Source organism: Parasteatoda tepidariorum, chromosome 6, assembly GCF_982258835.1.
Source record: "Parasteatoda tepidariorum strain Cologne lab strain chromosome 6, Ptep-v5.0, whole genome shotgun sequence".
In the NCBI taxonomy this organism is placed as follows: domain Eukaryota; kingdom Metazoa; phylum Arthropoda; class Arachnida; order Araneae; family Theridiidae; genus Parasteatoda; species Parasteatoda tepidariorum.
Genome location: NC_141760.1, coordinates 10,580,511 through 10,600,822, shown reverse-complemented (window position 1 = coordinate 10,600,822; position 20,312 = coordinate 10,580,511). Strand labels below are relative to the sequence as shown.

Below are 20,312 nucleotides of genomic sequence, written 5' to 3'. Positions count from 1 at the left end.
AAAGAAAAGTAAACGTGAAATTTCTGTTTTATTGTTAAATTTCGGTTGAAAATGCTGATCTGTGTCTAAACTAAAGAGCTCTTAGACAAAAAAAAAATTCTCTGAATAAAGTTATGTGTGAACAAAAATTACATCATTTGAATATATATCAACTAAATAAATGTTAGCATGCAATTTCAAATTGTTATTAGTATAACATTTATGCGCAATTCTACTTGATTCAATTAGCTTTGTATAATGATATCCTTGGTTCAAATTCTTTTATTTGTTTAATATAGTACTTAACTTTGCTTAAATTAATGTCAAGATAATGTGAACCTAGAAAACTAATCATCTTTAGTGGGATTTAAGACTAAAACTACAGCCACTTTACTCAATTCTATTCAAATTATAATGAAATAATTTTTATTAGTGAAGATCTATAATTAATATTGTTGATACTTGATTTAAATTAACCACATAGGGATCGAGATAAGCATATAATTAAGCCAAGAAAACAAGAAATATTTATGAGGTGTTATAAATATGAATTTTCTGCGCAGAAGAACAAAAAAAAAGTTGTTTCGAAAGTGTCTAAATTTTTTTCTTCTTTTGCACGCTTGACTTTCTAAAACTGAGATGAAAAATTAACTCTGTTTTCAGTTAATATATTATAGCTTTTAATTTTAAGTATTTTTTTTTATTCTTTTAGCCCTCCCGGTCTTTTATCGTTTTAATTCTTCGGGGATTAAGTTTTTTCTTTTGTAATATAACCTCATCGTCTTCGAATTCAGTTTTTCCTTTTATTCTGTTCTTTGTTTTTTCTGTACACATTTAGATATTTTGCAGCGTGTTAATCCTACAAGCGATCAACTTTCCAGCAACCTTAATATATGATTACGTTGAACCACATTATCGTTCTTCTCAAACTTGACGAAACGATTACAATGAATCTAATTAAGTAAAAAGATTTTTCAACTTAACACCATATAAAAGTTGCAAGAAATATGTATTAAATTACCGATATTAGGGTTCGTCGTTAAATCAATTTTCCTAAGTGTGAAATAGTATTAATGTATACATTTTATTTATAAATTTCAATAATTCAAAACAAAATATTTTTGACGAAAAACATAATTTAAAATCAGATAAATCTAAATTTCAATTTACTTCAATATAAATTCACTTTAAACCAAGAAAGGTCAAAAATGATTTAAAATTGTGCTAATGCTACGTGAAAGAAGTTTAAAAAAATGAGACGAGAAAGGATGTTCCATAAAAAATTCTCTTGTAACATAAATTCATCCGCTATCATTCTTTTTTTCTTTCGATGTCACCTCTCACATGCTTCCAAATTAATGAACAAGTTCCTTGATACGGTAATTCAGATAAGAACGCACAAACGGCGTGGTTTTCTTCTTCTTTTGTTTATGTACGACTCCGCCATTTTGAGATGAGAAGATTAGGCTTAAGTATTCGCCATCGTTGTTGTTGCCATTCGTAACTGGAGAAATCTTCCACACGTTGCCAGATTGATGACGACGTCTAAAAGACAGTGAAATAGATATCCCTTAATCTGATCTTCGAATTCGATAGTCGCAGTTATAGTTAGAGCAGAAAATGAAAAAGAAGTATCGGATTAAAGCCAGGCAGTCGTTTATACTGTCTTTGTATATAAATTTTTTTTTCTTGGTTGCTATTTGCGATGGAGAAGATTTGCAAATCGTAAATCAGGTAAAATAGAATTTCCTATATTGTTTATTATCTAGATAATAGGGTAGACAATCTGGCACCTCACATTTTCCTGAAATATTCCAAGAATCATTTGTTTCTGTGCCTGAAAAATGTGAAATCAAATAAAAGGTTTTGTATTATTTATGGGGGTAAATTGCTATCAACTGTGCATAAAAAAAGCATAATTTACTTTCATTGAAAGATATGATACATTTTTTAGAATTTCTAGACGAAAAATTTGATCTGGTTTACAACACATTTATCAAACAGTCACCTTTAGTAGTTTATCAAACTCAAATAAAACAAGAACAATATATTAGGTTACTTTAGCATTCATTTGGATTAAAGGAAATTTTTTGTTGCACTTTTAGGAAGAATGACATTTAATGAATATGTTTTCAAACTTATATTAAAAACATTATACCACCTTATTAGTGGCTAATCAGGTCTACAACATAACAAATCGAAACTTCGAATCCACGATATTCAAGAAGACATTACTTAAGTTCTTCTGTAACCTATTAAGCCTTTCCTCCTCAAAAAATATTTGCTATAATTGAAACATTAGATGTGGAAATGCATGCCCTTTACTTGAGTCTAGTATAAAGAGTAGAATTTTAAAATTATGCTTCAAAACTCTGCGTTTAAGGCGTTAGGAGTCAATGTATGTTAATTAACCAATTAAGCAAGGAGAATATGTATGCTTATAACACTAAAAATGTTCTATGTTTTTTAAATAATTTTACTTGTCCGTATTATTTTGTTTATATAAAATGGACGTTGTGCATTTTGCGATGTTTTTTTTTGTCGTTTTATTAAAACATTATGGGGTTTCACCTCCTGCTCACCCTCGCCTAACCTCATATGTGATTATCATTCATCAGTTCATTTCTTCTAAAACGTAAATATTTTCCACAAAATCAGAGAACATTTTGGTTTCAAAATATACAATTATTTTAATTTCCTCTAAGAACATTTTGTAAATATGTTATTCATAACGAAATAGACATTTACCTAGATTTAAAAAATAATCATCTGAGCTTAAAAAATGTACACAGTATGTGTGAATCAATTTAAAGGGAAAAATTAAAATTAATTTTTATCAATTTGTTAAGTCGAATAAGCTGAAAAAAATCACGAAAAAGCACTTAAAATTGTTATAACTTTCGAACAAATGTGAATTTCTAAGAAACCTCTCGCTAAAACTATCGTGCAAAAAAATGGTCCGATCAGCACATTAAATTTGAACTCCGCAGTTGCATTTCAGCATGTCGAATCCCAACCCTGTAGTTGCATTCCTGCAGTCTGTGGAGCAGCTCGTATGGCATTTTTTCCAGCAAGGTTAACGGTTAATAATTCTGAAACAAATTATGGAATGTTAATATTTTTTTGTTCTATCATAGTTCCTATACACTTTTCTACTCATCTTTAAGTTTTTAAGTATTATAGCTTTTGCGCAGAAAAAGAAAATGTAATGTTCAGTTGAACACCCTAAACATCGGCGGCAGCCCTTAGATTTTTCTTAAATATAGAAAGATAACATCAAAATTCATATGTGTTATCAATTTTCAATATTTTCAGCAATAAACAATGAAAAGAGCCGTGGTGGCTCAGGAGATAGAGTGTTCACCTTCCAATGAGGTGAACCAGGTTCGAATCCCAACTATGGCTCATCGATAAGAATTCCACGACCGGCTAGCACCGACCACAGTGCTGACGTAAAATATACTCAGTGGTAGACGGAACAAGGGTTCGAGTCCCCTCACCGTCAAGATAACCGTAGAAGGTTTTCGTGGTTTTACTCGTCATTAAAAGCAAATGCCGGTTAGTTCCATCCAAAAGTCCTCCACGAAGGTAAAATTTCTCATAATACTTCATCATGGAATTCCCTTGTCTTCTGGAATGGGTTCAAAATTACAAGGCTGCGGAGTTGTACGTTTGTAGTCGTAAACCTGAAAACTGTTCAACGACTGTTATAAAATAAAATAAGCAATGAAAAAGGACGGGATAGTCTGGTTGGTAGGGCGATGGACTCGTGTTCGTGATAACGGGAGTTTGATTTCAGCCTGCCGAAGAATCCCCTTGTATTAAATAGTAACTGGTGCTAGTTAAATCTATCGGGGTCGCTAAATCCTCCAAGTTCCCATAGCGAATCAAATCCTCTGGGGGTACTGAACCATGAGTTTTCTTGTCTTCCAGATTGGGTATAAAATTACGAGGCTACAGAGTTGAGCATTGGTAGTCCTAAGCTCAAAACTGCTGCTCAACGATGGTTATAAAATAAAAAGAAACAATGCAACAATTTTACAGATTCAATCAAATTTTATTACACTTGAAACAACAAATATAATATGTACAATACAGTTTTTAGGAAGCATTTCTAACTTTACAATACCGTAGTTCTCCATTTTCTTTTGTACAAAGAGTCTTCGACTATTATACAGCGAATCCATCTTTCATTTACAATTACTTTTCACACTGATAATGACTAATTTACCAGTTACCAATAATCCATAGAATACAAGCATTTTGTAAACAATCTTTATTCATAAATAAATAATTCTAACCAATAAAACAAAATATGAAAATCGAAATTATGATTTGTATTCATTGTATTTTCCAAAAATATTGCACACATAGTTTTTATAATTGCAACCAATGCGGACATGAGTAAGTAATGTGATTTATTTTATTTATTTCCTTGATGCGCAGCACATTATACTGGCTCATAAATTTAAATTAAAATATTCATTCTCTGAAACTAATTAATCAACAAATTTCTTAAGTAATCAAATTAAGTTTAAAAGGCCAAAACTTTTTGCAGCCATTTTAAATTAAAAAGAGATTCTAATAGATTAAATTGCAGCAATAAAATCCAATTTTTGTGAGGAAAATAAATGATCCTGAATTTTCAGGAAAATAATAAGTTCGATAGAAGATATTTTCCGAAATTAAGTATAGTAGAAGTTTAGTGTTTTATATTTATTTCACGAAGGGAAATAGGGAATGTATTTTTACTTAGTACTTCTGGATTTAACATTTCTTTGTCTAAAAGTTTTTTAAACCATCATTTTCAAAAATAAAAGTAAGTAAAACTGACAATATAATAGTTAAATGAAAGTAAAACTGACGTAACCATATATGAATCATAAGGAAGTAATCTGTTTATTTTAAATGTTTTTTTTTTTGAACGTTCGATTTTATTAACTCAAATGAACATTACTTAATGAACTTAATGAACAATTCATAAACAATAGTTTATGACTAGATTTGTTTCAGCACTAATATTCGAAACTAAAAAAAAAAGAAGGAAAAAAATCTCAAGTACTTTATTAACAAAATTGAGACGATTTTATCCTGTATATTAAAAAAATATATCAGAAGCATCAAAACATGTCTACTGCTCTTTTTAGACAGCTATAATTTAGTGTATATATTTTTTTAAATATTGCATAACTTTAGCTTATACTTGAACTATTTTTTATGTCATTATTATTATACACTTTTTTAAGTCCTTAAAACTAATTACGCTATTATTTAAGAATTTTTCGTCAAAAATATTGCCTGCTGATAAAGTGTTAATATTACTTCATATATTTTTATAGTTTTTCTGACAAATTTGAGCTAATATTTCAAGAATTTAATTTAAAAAAATAAATAAAAATGAAGTGAATCCAGATAGATTAACATGTTTTCCTTTAATTTTCTATTTTTTCTTCTATTTTTTCGACAAGTCGATTACAAGTGAGCAGCATTATTAAGTTTAGGATGAGATTTTGGGACAATAAGATCCGTCTCAAAAATGTTTAACGAAAAAGAAATTTTTTTTTTTTATTTATTTACCAAAGCTTGAAAGAATAATAAAGAAAAAGATATGAATAATAGAAAAAATTAAAATTCAAGGAAATGGAAGATGACATATTCTGGAAAAAAAAAGTATATGCAAGTAACACATTGTCAGTCAATAAAATGAAAAGACGGTAACTCAGTAAATGGTTAGATTGTAAAATTAATAAAAACAAAAACTGACCTACTAAACGAACACTTGTCATAGATTTTTTTTCCAAATTTCATGCTAACAAAAAATATCTTTATGGACCTAACATTAAATTATAATCAGAGTAATTTATTTATTTTATATTCATTTAACGTTCGGTTGTTATGTATTTATAACAATGGCTAACAATGTGTTAAATGATACATATACTAATAATATAATCTATGATACTTTTGATTTTTTTGCAAATTCATTTTGATTATTGCGAAAGCGTTTGAGAATTATACGATCAAAAGAAAAACAATATATATATAAAATAAAATTTGTATACAATACTGAATATAAAATTATATTCTCAATGCAGCGTAAATTCTATCTATAAACTTATCTCTGACAAATATATTCCTTTTCTCGAAATTTCTCTGAGAAGCATAGAATGTACTTCAATATTTTCATCCATTATTTTCTGAGTACCATAAAAGCACGTTTTTCAATTTATTCTCAAAGTTTGGCTTGTACTCGCCAACTTATCGGCGACACATTCGCCAATGTCTTTCAGGTACACCTAAAAGTCTTCGCCAACAGAGGGCGCCACACTAGTGTCCGTCACTTATTAGGGAACTAGGGCTGCCATATCCACTGGAAGCATCATCCACAGGGGGTGATAAAGGTGTCAAACTGTCCGTCTGCCTCTGTATCTGGTCAAGACTGTTATAGGAAGAGTAGGGCAGTGAAGCAAAGAGGACACGCTCTTCGTAATCGTATTCACAAAGCACCTTATTGTCAAACAGGTAAAAACGATCTCCAACGCAGAACCTGGAATGAAAATTTATTTATTAATAATGATTTTTACTAAGAATAATTAAAATAACACTTTTTTTTTTTACTTTTTTCCCCAACATTCTCATCTACATCTCATTTGCCAGCTTAAGGGATCAGTTGACTGATTCTATTTAGTCCGTATTAAAATGGCAAAGTTTGAGGTCATTTTTTCTCCAAAACAATTGATACGAGTTTTACATTATTTTTACATTATTTAAATACTCTATACTTCGAGAATGCTTTAATTTTGGAGTAATTAAATCTTTAAAAAAATGTAAACTTTGTCATTAAATCCTACAATTAAAGAGCAAATTATTGATGTATTGATTTGCAAATTATAGACCTGCAATTATTTATTTATTCTAATAATGATACTTTTAATTTCAAATTTTCGAGAAAAAAAAACATGTCGAAATATGTAACATACAGAAAGAGATAAATAAAAAAAAATTAAGACCAGTGTGTAAATCTAAAAGAAAAGTTACCTTTTTATTCAAAATATATAAACAAAAATTAAGCAATTTCTCAGAAAACACATTTAGAGTTTTGAAAAAGAAATGCTACCTTAATATCTGAAAATCCCCCTAGTGAGTAAGAGCAACTGTCAAATTCGAATAAATTTGATATTAAAGTTAACGTAATTATATGTAAAATATGAAAAAAATCAGGCATGGTTAATTTGTCCCAAACCAATAATTAAAATTTCCAATACTCCTCTTAATCTAATTGCACGGAGTTTTACATATAGACCTTTAAACTGTAAGCTTTTATTAGTGAAATAAGGTACTGACAAAAAGTTTTATTTTTGTTCAGTTTAGTCACTTTTAATCCCTTTTATCACTTATAATACAGTTAAGGTATGATGTACAGAGAGCAAAAAAAGAAGAAAGAAAAAACGGACCACTCTGGACCAAAAACGGACCACATAAAATTTGATCTAATGATCAGATCTTCATGTTCTTGGACTCAACCTTAATAGTTCCTGATAAATCAAGTTCTAAAGATACGATTTTTTTAACATTTAATTTCTCAGTAACTAAACAACCGATTTCATTCAAATTTGGTATTTTACTATGTAAAATTACTTTCTTTAAAATGGTGTAAGAAATTGTATACCTTACAATTCAACGCATTTTTGACTAATATTAAATTAAAAATAAATAATGATAAATATGTACCAAAAGTTATATTTTGCATGGAATTATCCTTGGATAAACGACGAATTTATAATTGTGTGCATTTTTTTTAATTAGCTTAAAGCGTTCTTCGGATAGGGTAAAATACGCAAAAAGTAATTTAACATTAAGGGGTTCAAACTTTGGACTACTTTCTTGATCAAACTATTGGAACCCTATTTCCCGGATTGCGGCTGGATTGATTTTAGGTATTAGAAATCCAAATTTGTCGAAAAATGGTATGTTTATTCAGAGAAAGTACATTTTTGAAATTTCTTAATCTATCTATATATTTATCTATTCGTAACTTAAAATATCATCTGCACTAATTAAAAAGCATATTTGAGGTCATCCTCTCGAGTCATTAGGATTGAGTCCTAGAGCGTGAAGGTCTGATCATTAGGTCGAAAGTTATTCCGGGTGGTCAGTCTTTTTTTTAATTTTAAGCAATGTACATTAAATGTGGCAATGATACATGGGCAATGATATAGATAAAAGGTAAAAAGATTTGCGGCCCATTTCTGTAAAGTTCATTAAGCGTTTGCGCTTCTGCGTCGCTGCAAAAAGAAAATCAATTAAATTTATTTGTTCATAAAAATTTGATAAATTTTGTTCATTTATTTATCTTTAATAAAGATATCTTAAAAAAGTGTCTATCCAGCTCTTTTACCACATCCTGTAACAGCAAAGTAAAGATGCACAACGTTTTTGTGTCTGATTTCGCAACCTAGAATATCGTCTGCACTATTTAATTAGCATGTTTGAGGTCACTCCCTTTAAGATTGAGTTCTAGAGCGTGAAGATCCGATCATTAGATCAAAAGTTATTCAGAGTGGTCGGTTTTGTTTTATTTTGTGCACTGCGTACATTCTCACCTGTGGTTGCATTGTTGGCAGGCAAAGCACTCCAGGTGATAAACATTCCCTTTTGCTCTCATCACCATTTCAAAAGCAGGAATGGTTTTGTTACAAGCTGAACACAGTCCCGTCGTGCCAAACAATCTGAAATAAATAAATAAATTTTTGTTAAAAACGTTGCTTATACTTCTTAAATATGCCCTCACTAAAAGTTGTTGCCAGTTTCCAGTTATATTTTGAATATTAAGATTTAATCCCTTGATATCAATTGAGAAATAGTATGAAAAATAATTCTTCCCAAATTTATTTTATTAATTTATTTGAAATTTTTTGAATAGTTAAAATTATTTTAAAAATGACTTGAAAAGTACAAATAAATAATCAAAACCTAAAATGATGTAAGATTTCAAGAAAATGTTTTCTTATATAGTTGTCCCTAAGAACTCTTAGCTACTCTTTTTCGATATACAAATACAGGCAGTTAAAATTTTTTGTTAATGATCTAATATATACTACAGAACTAATTTTGACACAAGACGTCAAAAAGCATAAAGTGCAGTATTTCTACATGTTCATACTTGCAAATATAATGCCTGACTTAATTAACTGAAAACTTAAATGTTTACAAAATATGACACTCTTGGTTATCATTTTTTAATCGTTTGTTGATAAAACATTATTAAATTTTCTGGTTTTGAATGTTGCATATTTTTCTCTTTGAAACACTCGAGTAAGAACAAAACATTAGTGAGTAATAATTGCTTCCACGAAATAAGGAATAGTTTGGAACTGTTGACCCAAAAATATTATTGGTTATTTACAAAACGAAATAATGATTGATGTCAGACAATCCTGATAAAACAAAATACAAATTCTAATCTATTTCTTTTAAAGCAGCTGATATAAAAGAAATTTAAACGTTGAAACAACCCAGTACGTATGAAATTTTTATTGGAAAAAAGCAGCAATGAGTAGCAGTTACTTCCATCACTGTGAAATGAAGAATAGTGAAGAACTGTTAACCAGTTCCTAACTATGAATAATAAGATTGCAAATGATCAAAGGAAAAAAATTCATTTAGTTTATTAGATTAAGTTAATTTGACTTTTATCACTATTATAAAATGTAGGAAGCTTAATTATGTCTGTTTCTTTATAAATTAAATTTTGAAATAATGCAAAAGGAATCATTTTTTAAAACTCATCTATCACTAAAAATGGAATTATCATCCATGAAAGTTTGGAAAATATGGAGAAAAACAAGACGTAAGAAATTGTGCTCACATCTTGCATTCTCTTTTTTATATGTCTTAGTAAAGCATAGTCGACAGTGCCGTTTTAAATATCCCCCCAAAATAGCATACGATCAGCAACTTTTTTTTTCAAATGCACTTCATCAGAACTAAAGTTATCAAAACATAGCAGTACAAATTAAATTATAATAATTTACCACGAACTTAACGAATGATAAAATACTTTACCAAGAATTAGTAAAAATTGAAGAAATTGGTAGTCATAGGGGAAGATTTCCCTATCGTGATCTGCGGCAGAATAATCGCCAAGTCTTGTCGACTTCAGGGCAGTGGCCAACGCGAAACTAAAAATAAAACATCACAGAAAGGGTCCTTATCGATAGATATAACTCGTAGCTGAACCCCGCAAACATCTACATGTATTTTTTTTTTAAATTCTGAACTAAACTCAGTGGCGCTACAGCTCATAGAGGGCCCAGGCCTACGGTGCCCATCTCAGTTTTGTTAACCTTGGGCTCTGGAGTGCTGGAGTAGATGTTCCAGTTAGGTGGTCAGCCGAAAGCGAAATCTTGAATGTTTAGTTCCAAGCATGCTTGGAGCTCATTTATCTACCCACTGAAGGGATGAAAGGCTGAGTAAACCTTGCCCGGCCCGAGGTCGAATCCAGGACCTGTGGCACGGGAGCGCGAAGCGCTACCTCTCAGCAACCGAGCGCCTTTAAATTACAAGTTTAAAATCTGTTTGGCGATTGTAGTTGGCGCAACAGATCACGATACGGAAATATCTTGGGTTATAGTGTGGTAAACACGGAAAATGGTTAAAGCATATGAGATCTCATATATTACCTGAGATAATCTCTTTTGCAGAGTATGAGATTGGCTTTAGTGAAAAGAGTGGATCCCACTTCACCCAGTCTGCAGTCGCAGCAGGCACACTTAAGACAGTCCTCGTGCCAAAATTGGTCGAGGGCCTTCAGAAGATACCTCTCTCGAATAGGTTTCTGGCATGCTGCACAGTCCACCAGATTTTCCCTCGGCGCAACACTCGTGCCAACCACTCCCGGCAAAGCTCGTTTCCTCTGGGACACTTCACTTTTTATGTCCATCATCTAAACAAAAAAAGAAACACGCATTTTAGAATACTGTTAAAGGGCAAGAATTGCAATTTAAGTATTGATTTAAGTATCATGTTGATATCAAAAACCAAACCCTTCCTCCTTTCCACGGCACCACAAGACATGGCATGATGACCTCTCACCCCATTTGGTGATAGCGATATAGACCCACTTTAGTGTAAAGTACTCGGTTTGACGTAGCTTCCTCAAATAGTTGGGATAGATAGATTGTTTAACTCAAAGTGTCACCCTCTAAAAAAATAATATCTAAAGATGTCCTTGTCCATGTAATCCCCCCGATTTCAATAAACATCCCTCTCCTGGAGGCATCCATCGGAATTTGCAAAAAACGTCACTCTCAATTATTCTGTTCTACGTCAAAATGTCACTTTCGTTTTAAAAAGAGCCAGCTTTTACTATGGGAATCGAGTGTGTAATTTCATTCGTTAGAAAGCTTTTCCTTTTTTAATATTAGTTTTCCCCATTTGGGGAAAACATTACTTTTTATCCCTTTTGATGGGAAATGACTGATTTGTTAAGAAAAATCAGAAATAATTTCAGAATCGTGATATCGATTAATTTACGCACTGTTTTTAAGATGAAATTGATAATGGATAATCATAATAATATATAAGTCACGAATGTTCTTTTTATTTATTTGTTTTTACTACACCTCCTAGAAAAGAAGGAAGAATTCATTTTTTCATGTAATGCGGTTTTTATACCATATCCATCTAAATATTATATTTTAACTAATATTTAAACCTGGTTAAGTATAAAGTTTTTTAATGATAATGCATCCTTTTACTATTAATTTTAATTAATGACTTTAATATAGAAAGGATTTGATTTTACGTATGCTTTGTCCATAATTCAGTTCACTTATAATATTTACCATTAGAAAAAATTCATAACTTTAGTACAGTATTATTTGAGTTATTATGATTAATGTTATGATAATTATTGCTAATAATTATGACGTAATGTTTGTTTGGAGTGTAAAAATTTTAAGTATTGAGGTTGTTTATCGAAGGCTCCGTCGTAATATGAATAGCTTTTATGAATAATATGCTATTTTTACAACTGCTGTGAGTTTGCAACTGTTACCCATGACAGTTCGTTAGCCTATTTTAAGCCAGTCTAAGCTTATTTTGAAAATGGCGCAAAACCTCAATATGGAGAAAAGCCAGTTTTATGAAAATGAAAAGCATTTCAGGTTCAATTTTTTAATATTTAAAAACTTACTTTAACTGCTAAACTGCATTACTACTATTACTAAACTGCATTACCTGGGCTTATAAAAATTTTCAAAAACTGAGAATAAGGTAGTAATTTTGATAATTTTCATCTAGGTGAAAAAATGTCGCTAAATCAGCAATTTTTAAAAAAAGTTTAGAAACTTTTATAATACTTAAGTTATTTGTCTCTTCTAAAGGCCAGATAATTCTTCATTGCAAAATTACGTATATAGTTTAAAATCATTGCAATTCTTCAAGTGTAAGACACTTAAAGTATGGCTTTTTTTATTTTTCTTGGCAACAGTGCTTCGAAACACTGCGTTAAAGTGCATGATCAAAATTTTTCATATATAAAGCTTGGTTCAAAAGTCTGTACACATTATCAAATTTGATCCGATCAATAAAAATGTCTTCTCTTAAAAAAAGGTTATATTGAAAAAATAACATAGTGATAGATTTTCTAATGCGCAAATTCTAGGTTGAAAAGCTACAAGTTTTTCTCTCACTTGGAGTATTACTTAAACTTTTATTCTGAGACTATTTTTATTACTCCTTCATCACGGTATAAGAAATTACTTTCCATATCTTGGGAGACACACGCAAACATGGAAAAAAGAAAACACTTTTTATTTTGTTCAAAATTAGTGGGGGAAAATATTTTTGCAAATATATTTAATCTGCCAAAGGGGATATTAATGACCGAATCCCCTCTTTTACTTCGAAACTGAAGTCAACATTAAAAAAAAATAAATAAATGTATTTTATTATCTCAATTCATATAAAAACCCACCGAAGTGAAAAATTTATGTAATAAATAATTGTATTAAAATAAAGTGCAAGGAAAATTTGATAAAATATAATAAATAAATGTTAACTGTTACTGAAATGTAAATGTTACTGAAATAAATGTTAAAGGCTTAAATAACGGAAAAAGCGTTCACAGCTACAGTTTTTTGAATTCATTACATTTAATTATTATTTTTTACTTTATGATTTGTTCTTTTCTAAGCAAAGTTACAACATTAAAGGCAAATACAAAAATGTGATCCAATATCGAAATAAAATTATAATATTAAATAACAAAAAAGTCTGAAGGAAATTCTTAAAAAAATTCTTAATCACCAATTTGAAGCTTTTTTTTAAGATATATATATATATATATATATATATATATATATATATATATATATATATATATATATATATATATATATATATATATATATATATATATATATATATATATATATATATATATATATATATATATAAATGTAATAACAGGGCTCCAACCCTGTTATCAGTGTTGTCTTTTGCTTGAAATAATTGCAATCATAAGCCATCATACGTTCTAAACAGGTTTATTAAAATATAGGCTGGTATTGCTAACAGTTGACGTCCACGCTCCCTAAGGGAGGGGAATGGACAAGACTCCGGACAATTCCGGCACAGCTTATTTGGATCACATCATGATGAAAAGGACACGCAAAATTATGCGTTCTTACGTTTTATACCAACATAGATTTGAAGTAAAAAGGCACATTCGTACATTCCTTGTAACCTTACGCATTAAGGAAAATCATTTCTGCTTCCTTATATGGAATTGAAAAAGGGAACGATTCTAAAAATAACTCTTCCCTTGAAATATAAATCTATTTATATTTCAATGGTATGTTTTCAGCCTTGAATTCCCAAAATAGAATCTCTCTACGCTTATTCTTTAACAGACATTTTATGAAAACGAAAGAGTTTTAGTTCTTTTATTAATACAAAAGTATTTAATTCTTGTATTACATATATATATATATATATATATATATATATATATATATATATATATATATATATATATATATATATATATATATATATATATATATATATATATATATATATATGTATGTATGTATGTATGTATTATATATATGTTTTTTTAAACTATCGCAACGGTAAATATAATTTTCAAATTAATTTTAATGAATTAATTTTTTTCTACCCAAAAAGCAAGATTAATCTATATTCTTAGTGATATTTAATTCTATCTGTAGCCCGAAAGAGCGCAATCTCAATTCCGCCAAAGTGCCCTGAAAAGCGATGGAAATATGAGACGGAAGAAAAGAGTACATTTAGGTAAATTGCTTAATTTCATTGATTGACTAAACCAATTTACCACTTTGGGACATAAAATTATGATGAATGGTGGCGCTAAATTAATAACTGCCTTTTGAGAAGAATGAAGGGGGCGGAGAAATATATCGGTTCATCCGATATATACTCAGCCTTCTCCCACTAATTGCAAAGGCGATCTTTTTTAATCTTGAGTAATTATTATGAGACGGGAAATGCCCTAAAAGCGGGAAAGCTTTTTCGGGAAAAGATAGATATGAATTTTCATGGGATGATTCGCGATATCTGGATCTGTTATTTCTAGATCTCATTTTCAGATAGCAAAGTCTGTGTTTTTCATTCATTGCGTCTTTCGTGTATTTTAAAATTTTTAAGTTTAGTTAACCTATTCGTGAATGATTAATTCCTGAACGTGAGGATGAAAATATTCTAATTGAATTAATTGGAATTTTTTTTTCTCTAGATAGTAGCAGAAATGGGAGAGGATCCTGGCTAATTTCAATTACAATTATACTTGGTGTAGTATTTGTATAGTTTGCATTATTGTATAATTATTGGTATAGTTTGCATTAGTTTGTAATCTAATGAGTAAGTAGAAAAAGTAAAAATTTCGAGATTCTTCTGTGAGAGAGTTTGTCAAACAATATTGGTTTTGTTTTTATTTTTCTCATGCAAAAACATCACTTAAAATTAAAATGACGAAAGAAAAAGATTTCAACTTTCTAACTTTGATCGATGATAACTGTCGTTAAACAACCGACCTAATTTTGTGTTGACAACTACTAATGTTCATCTCAGTAGTATTCCATTTTGAGCACTCCGTTTTGAACCCAATCCAGAAGACAAGGGAACTCCATGATCAAGTATTGGAAGAAATTTTACCTTCGTGAAGGACTTTTTGATACAACTGACCCGCATTTGCGTAACATGGAGAGGAAAACCACGAAAATCACCCACGGTTTGCCTGTTGACAGGGAGCTCTAATCTATGATTCGTCTACCACTGATGATATTTTACGTCAGCACTGTGGTCGGAGTGAGCCGGGTGCAGAATTCGTATTGACTAGCAATCGCTGGGATTTGAACCCGATTCACCTCGTTGGGATGCTAACGCTCTATCCTCTTAGAGATGAATTATATAATTGTAACAAATCAGATCCCCACCCCTACTCACTGTGCTCGCTAACCGCAGGAACTTCTTTAGCAATTCCTCTAAAATTTCTTCGAAGGCCGAGCTCGTTTCGCTTATTCATTGGTTACAACTATATTTTAGTCCAGCTTTGTATGTACGATGAGGCTCTTTTTAAAATGAAACTATAAAAAGCATGCAACATTTATATTTTGTGAAAGCTCCAATTTATAAAATTAATTCAATTTCTTTAGATTATTATATTTGTATACAAAATTGTAAAAATCATTGTATAGAGGCATACGTTTTTCTTTATTCTTACATAATTTCAAAGAACCTTTAATCTAACATAAACAGGCAAAATGATTAAAAACCAAAAGAAAAGATATCATTGTGAAAAGAGAAAAGCATAGTTGACCTAACTTCGTTGATAAAACGAAGAAGCCTCATTAAAACTAAAATATATCTCGAAATTATTATTGAAGCTGCTTAAATTGATAGGTACAATAAAAAATATTGGACACTTTGTTAGTTGATATGATCTATTTGCTGTTAACCTTTCACTTTTTACAAACTTATAGCTCACATTTTTCATATTTTCGTTGCTCCCGCGAGAACATAATTTTTACTCAGAACTGTAAAGTATTTGCGTTTAAGTGTTCATGTTCATGACTGCTCACTCACTTGATTTTTCACCCTTTTTTTTATCCATCGTGAAAAAGAAGCCATTTTGTTATTTTTCAATTGAATTAATGTAATCATGTTTCGAAAGAAAAAATTATTTTTACTATTTTTGTACTCCTAAGTGCACAAAACGGCGTTAATTTAAAAATTCTCCAAACTTGAATTCATATTCTGTTGAATTTACAACATGAAGAAAACATTTGTTGAAAAAGAATGTTCTCCCTTCTTCCCCCTTGAATAACTTTCGTTAGAAAAATAATATTCCAAGCGTCAGTCAAACAAATTTTTATTTATTTGTTTTTATTTAAGCAATATTTTGATAGCTTCTTTATTCATAATTATTTATTAATAAATAAATAAGTTTTAAAACAATAAAACTGTTAGATAAAAAATTTAAATTATTTAATATATTATTGCTTAAAAAAACCTTATCCACAAATATTACTGATTATGTCTGTAGTTCACGCGTGTAGATTCCTAGATATTGTTAGCAAATAAACTATAATAGATATTAAAAAGAATTAGTTTGCTGTATTTAAGTTTTTAAATTTTATCACTGCATAATGTTTATTTAATGTTTGTATTTTATTTCATCAAAAGATAAAAAGTTTAAATCAAAAGCATATTTGTATAATGTTTTTCTCTCCATCTTTCGACAACGAAAATAAATGAAGTATAAAATTAGTTGCTTCTACTTGTTTTTCTGTAATAGTGATTTTAAATTTCCCAGATAATTCCTATCCCGAGGTGGGAAGGTGAAATAATAAGCTGCTGCCATCTAGTGTGGCATATGAAGACTTATCAAAGAAAATAAATTTTTCCAACTTTTTCAAAACCTATTGAACTTTTTTTAGAAACACCAAAGCAGAAACAATTTATATAAACTCTTCTATACCTTTAATTTGATATCAAATGACCCACATTTAAAGCAACTTTTACTACTTTAATCAGACTCATTAAAAATTGATAAATACTAATTAAAAATTTCAAATTGTCAGAAAAATATAGAGAAACAAGTAAAATTAATCTTAAGGAAGCATTGTGATTATGTAATAGTTTTGTGATAGGGATTAGGAATAGGATTGTGATTATGTAATAGTTTGGTTATCATTATGATCCATAATTATTTTATTAAAAATAAAGCAAATAAAACAGCGTTTAAAAATTAACATTTATTCTAATAAATTTCTCATAATTTAAAAAAATTAAGAAGTGTAATAAAAAAAAAAGACAAAAAAACACTTTTCGAAATAAGGGAGACTTTCTAGATAAATTAATATTCAGTCACTTTTTCAGTCCTTTTATTTAACTTCTGCATTGATAAACAAAATAATAGCTAAATAAGATTTTATGAAATACTATTTAAGAAACTAAAATAAATAAATAGATCTAAAATTATTAAGCAAAAGCTCTGCAACCTTTACAAAACAAAGGGAACTTAGACACTCTTGACAGTTCTGATTTCAGCCCTTTTACGTTAATTACCATATGAGCATAAGTGCAAAATATGGTATAAAATTTAAATCTAAATAAGTTTATTTTATATGATTTTAAAATTTAAAAATAAATATGTCAGAGTGAATCGAAATAAATAAATCAATAAAACTAAAATAAATAAATAAAACTAAAATAAAATAATGAAATAAATAAATAAATAAAACAGCCGGTTTCACAAAACAAAGGAAACTAGAATTCCTGATACTTGCATCAATTTCAGATATGTTTTCCATTGTTTCGCGTTAAACAGCATTTAAACATAAGGACAAAATATAGTATAAAAATAAAACCTAAATAGTTTTATTTCATACGATTCTAAAATTTAAAAATAAATAAATACGATGAATCGAAATAGATAAATAAAACTAAAATAAAATTAATTAAAGAGCTGCCGATTTCCTGAAACAAAGGAGACTAGATTTCTTGATATTTGCAACAATTTCTGATTTGATTCCTCATTTCATGTTAACTATCGGTTTAACATAAGTGCAAAATACAATATGAAAAATAAGTCTTAAATATGTTTATTTATTATAATTTTAAAAATTAAAAATAAATAAAAATTAGTATTAGTAAATAAATAAATAAATAAGAAGCAAGCCAGATTTCGCAAAACAAAGGAAACTTTGAAAATTAGTGCGAAATATAGCATAAAAATAAGCCTAAAATATGTTTATTTTATGTAATATATTTAAGAAATTAAAAATAAATTAGTAAAAATAAATCAAAATAAATAAAACGAAAATAAAATAAATTATAGTACTGGAGTCTTCACAAAACAAAGGAGACTCGAATTCTTGATACTTTCACAAATTTCAGATTTGTTTTCCTTTGTCTCATGCTAAACAGCATTTAAACGTAAGTGCAAAATATAGTATAAAAATGAAACTTAAAATATGTTTACTTTAACTTTTTTAAATTTTAGAATAAATAAGTTAGAATAAATCGAAATAAATAAATATATAAAACTAAAGTACGACTGATTTCACAAAATAAAGGAGAAAAGAATTCTGGATAGATGCCTGAATTTCCGATTTGATTACTCCCGTTGCATGTGAACTATCCCATAGACATGAGTGCAAAATGCAATATAAAAAATAAGTGCTAAATATGATTTAATATAATTTTAAAAATTAAAAATAAATGAAAATTAGTAAATGAGTAAATAAAGGAAAACAATTATACCAATTGAAAATTTTACAAAACGAAGGAAGCTTCGAACATACACACGAAATAAAGTATAAACATAAACCTAAAATATGGTTACTTTATGATTTTGAAAAAAAAAATTAAAATAAATGAATAAAAACAAATTGAAATAGATAAATAAATAAAACTAAAATAAAATAAATAAAAGCATTACAGTCTACACAAAACAAATAAGACTAGAATTCTTGATACTTGTGCCTGTTTCCGATGTGATTCCCCCCCCCCACTCTAATGCTAACTATCACATGAACAAAAAGCAAAACACAATATGAAAACTAAGTCTTAAACATTCTTATTTAACGTAATGTTAATAATTAAAAATTTCATATTAACTACCACATGAACATAAGTGCAAAATATAATATAAAAATTAAATCTATGACTGTCTTCATTTAATACAATTTCAAATATTAAAAATAAATAAGTAAAAACAAATGAAACTAAAATCAAATAAATTCAAAGCAATTCCATCAAGGAGGCTTCATGAACTCTTAAACTCTTAATACTAGTCCGAAATTCAACTCTAATTTCTCCTCTTTCAAGTTACTTACCAAATAAGTCTAATATGTAAATATAATCTGAAATGTATTTATATAATATAAATTAAAAAACTGGAAATAAAAAATGTATTCAGAATTAAATATAAAATAAAAGCACCGTCTCTGTTATAAAACAATGAACGCTCTAGAACCTATTGATAATTCCAATGCAGCCGAGATTTCACCCCTTCTATTTTAACTACCACCGCATGAAGTGCTTCCTTCAACATTCAAATTAAGTCTTCCCTCAGCTTCCTCTAATCCCCCCGTTCCCCTCCCCCATCTCGAACCTCTTAAGAATCAGTGAGCAAAAAAAAAAGTAAATAAAAAAAATCTAAATGAAGAACAAAAAAGTCTTCAAATCAAATAGCAGAATGACGTTTTAACGAAATGATAGCCTCTCTTTTGCGCCTTTAATACTTGTTTCCCCCTCTCTTCTTCTCTCCCAATTTTTCCCCTCCTCTCAGTTATTTTTCCCCTTTTATTCTTTTTCCCTCAACCAAAGTATTTTTTCCCTCAAAGCACTTACAGCCTTACCTATTTTCAGGTTTTGTTTCTCATATACTAATTAGGGATTTTTTTCCCCTTCTCCTTTACAGCGAGGAGGAAAAAAGGAGTAAAAAAAAGGAGAAAAAAAGATTTATTATTCTTTTTTCTTTAATTTTTCTTACTTTTTTTTCGTTCTTAATGGAGCGGGGGGAAGGTTTAATCAACCGGTACGACATGGACAGGGAGAATACGTGTATATTTTTTTATTTCTTTTACCGCTTACATAAGAAATTAAGGTACAATACTTAGAAATTAAATCCCGATAGTTTGAACAAAAATAAGTATGTATAAAAAAGTTACAGAGCAAATATTTAAAGTAATGTATCAATAAAATAAATACATGTTGCTCTAGTTCACTAATCATATTTGTTTTTTTTTTAAATTTTATATTTTATTTCAAAGTATTTCGAA

The 20,312-nt window shown here is 29.0% G+C and overlaps 1 protein-coding gene across 4 annotated transcripts in view; it reads right to left on the bottom strand.

Annotated features, from left to right (window-relative positions):
• Window positions 1-4,015: 4,015 nt before the first annotated feature.
• The window catches only part of LOC107451740 (LIM domain only protein 3), a 97,175-nt gene continuing 80,878 nt past the window's right edge, over window positions 4,016-20,312 (bottom strand). For all 4 annotated transcript variants that reach the window (XM_016067934.4, XM_071179016.2, XM_016067935.4 and 1 more), the window contains exons 3-5: window positions 10,662-10,924; window positions 8,583-8,708; window positions 4,016-6,526 (exon numbers count right to left, since the gene is read on the bottom strand). In XM_016067934.4, the coding sequence (XP_015923420.1) occupies window positions 6,307-6,526; window positions 8,583-8,708; window positions 10,662-10,924 (609 nt within the window). In that variant the 3' untranslated portion in view covers window positions 4,016-6,306. The remainder of the gene's footprint in view (window positions 6,527-8,582; window positions 8,709-10,661; window positions 10,925-20,312) is intronic.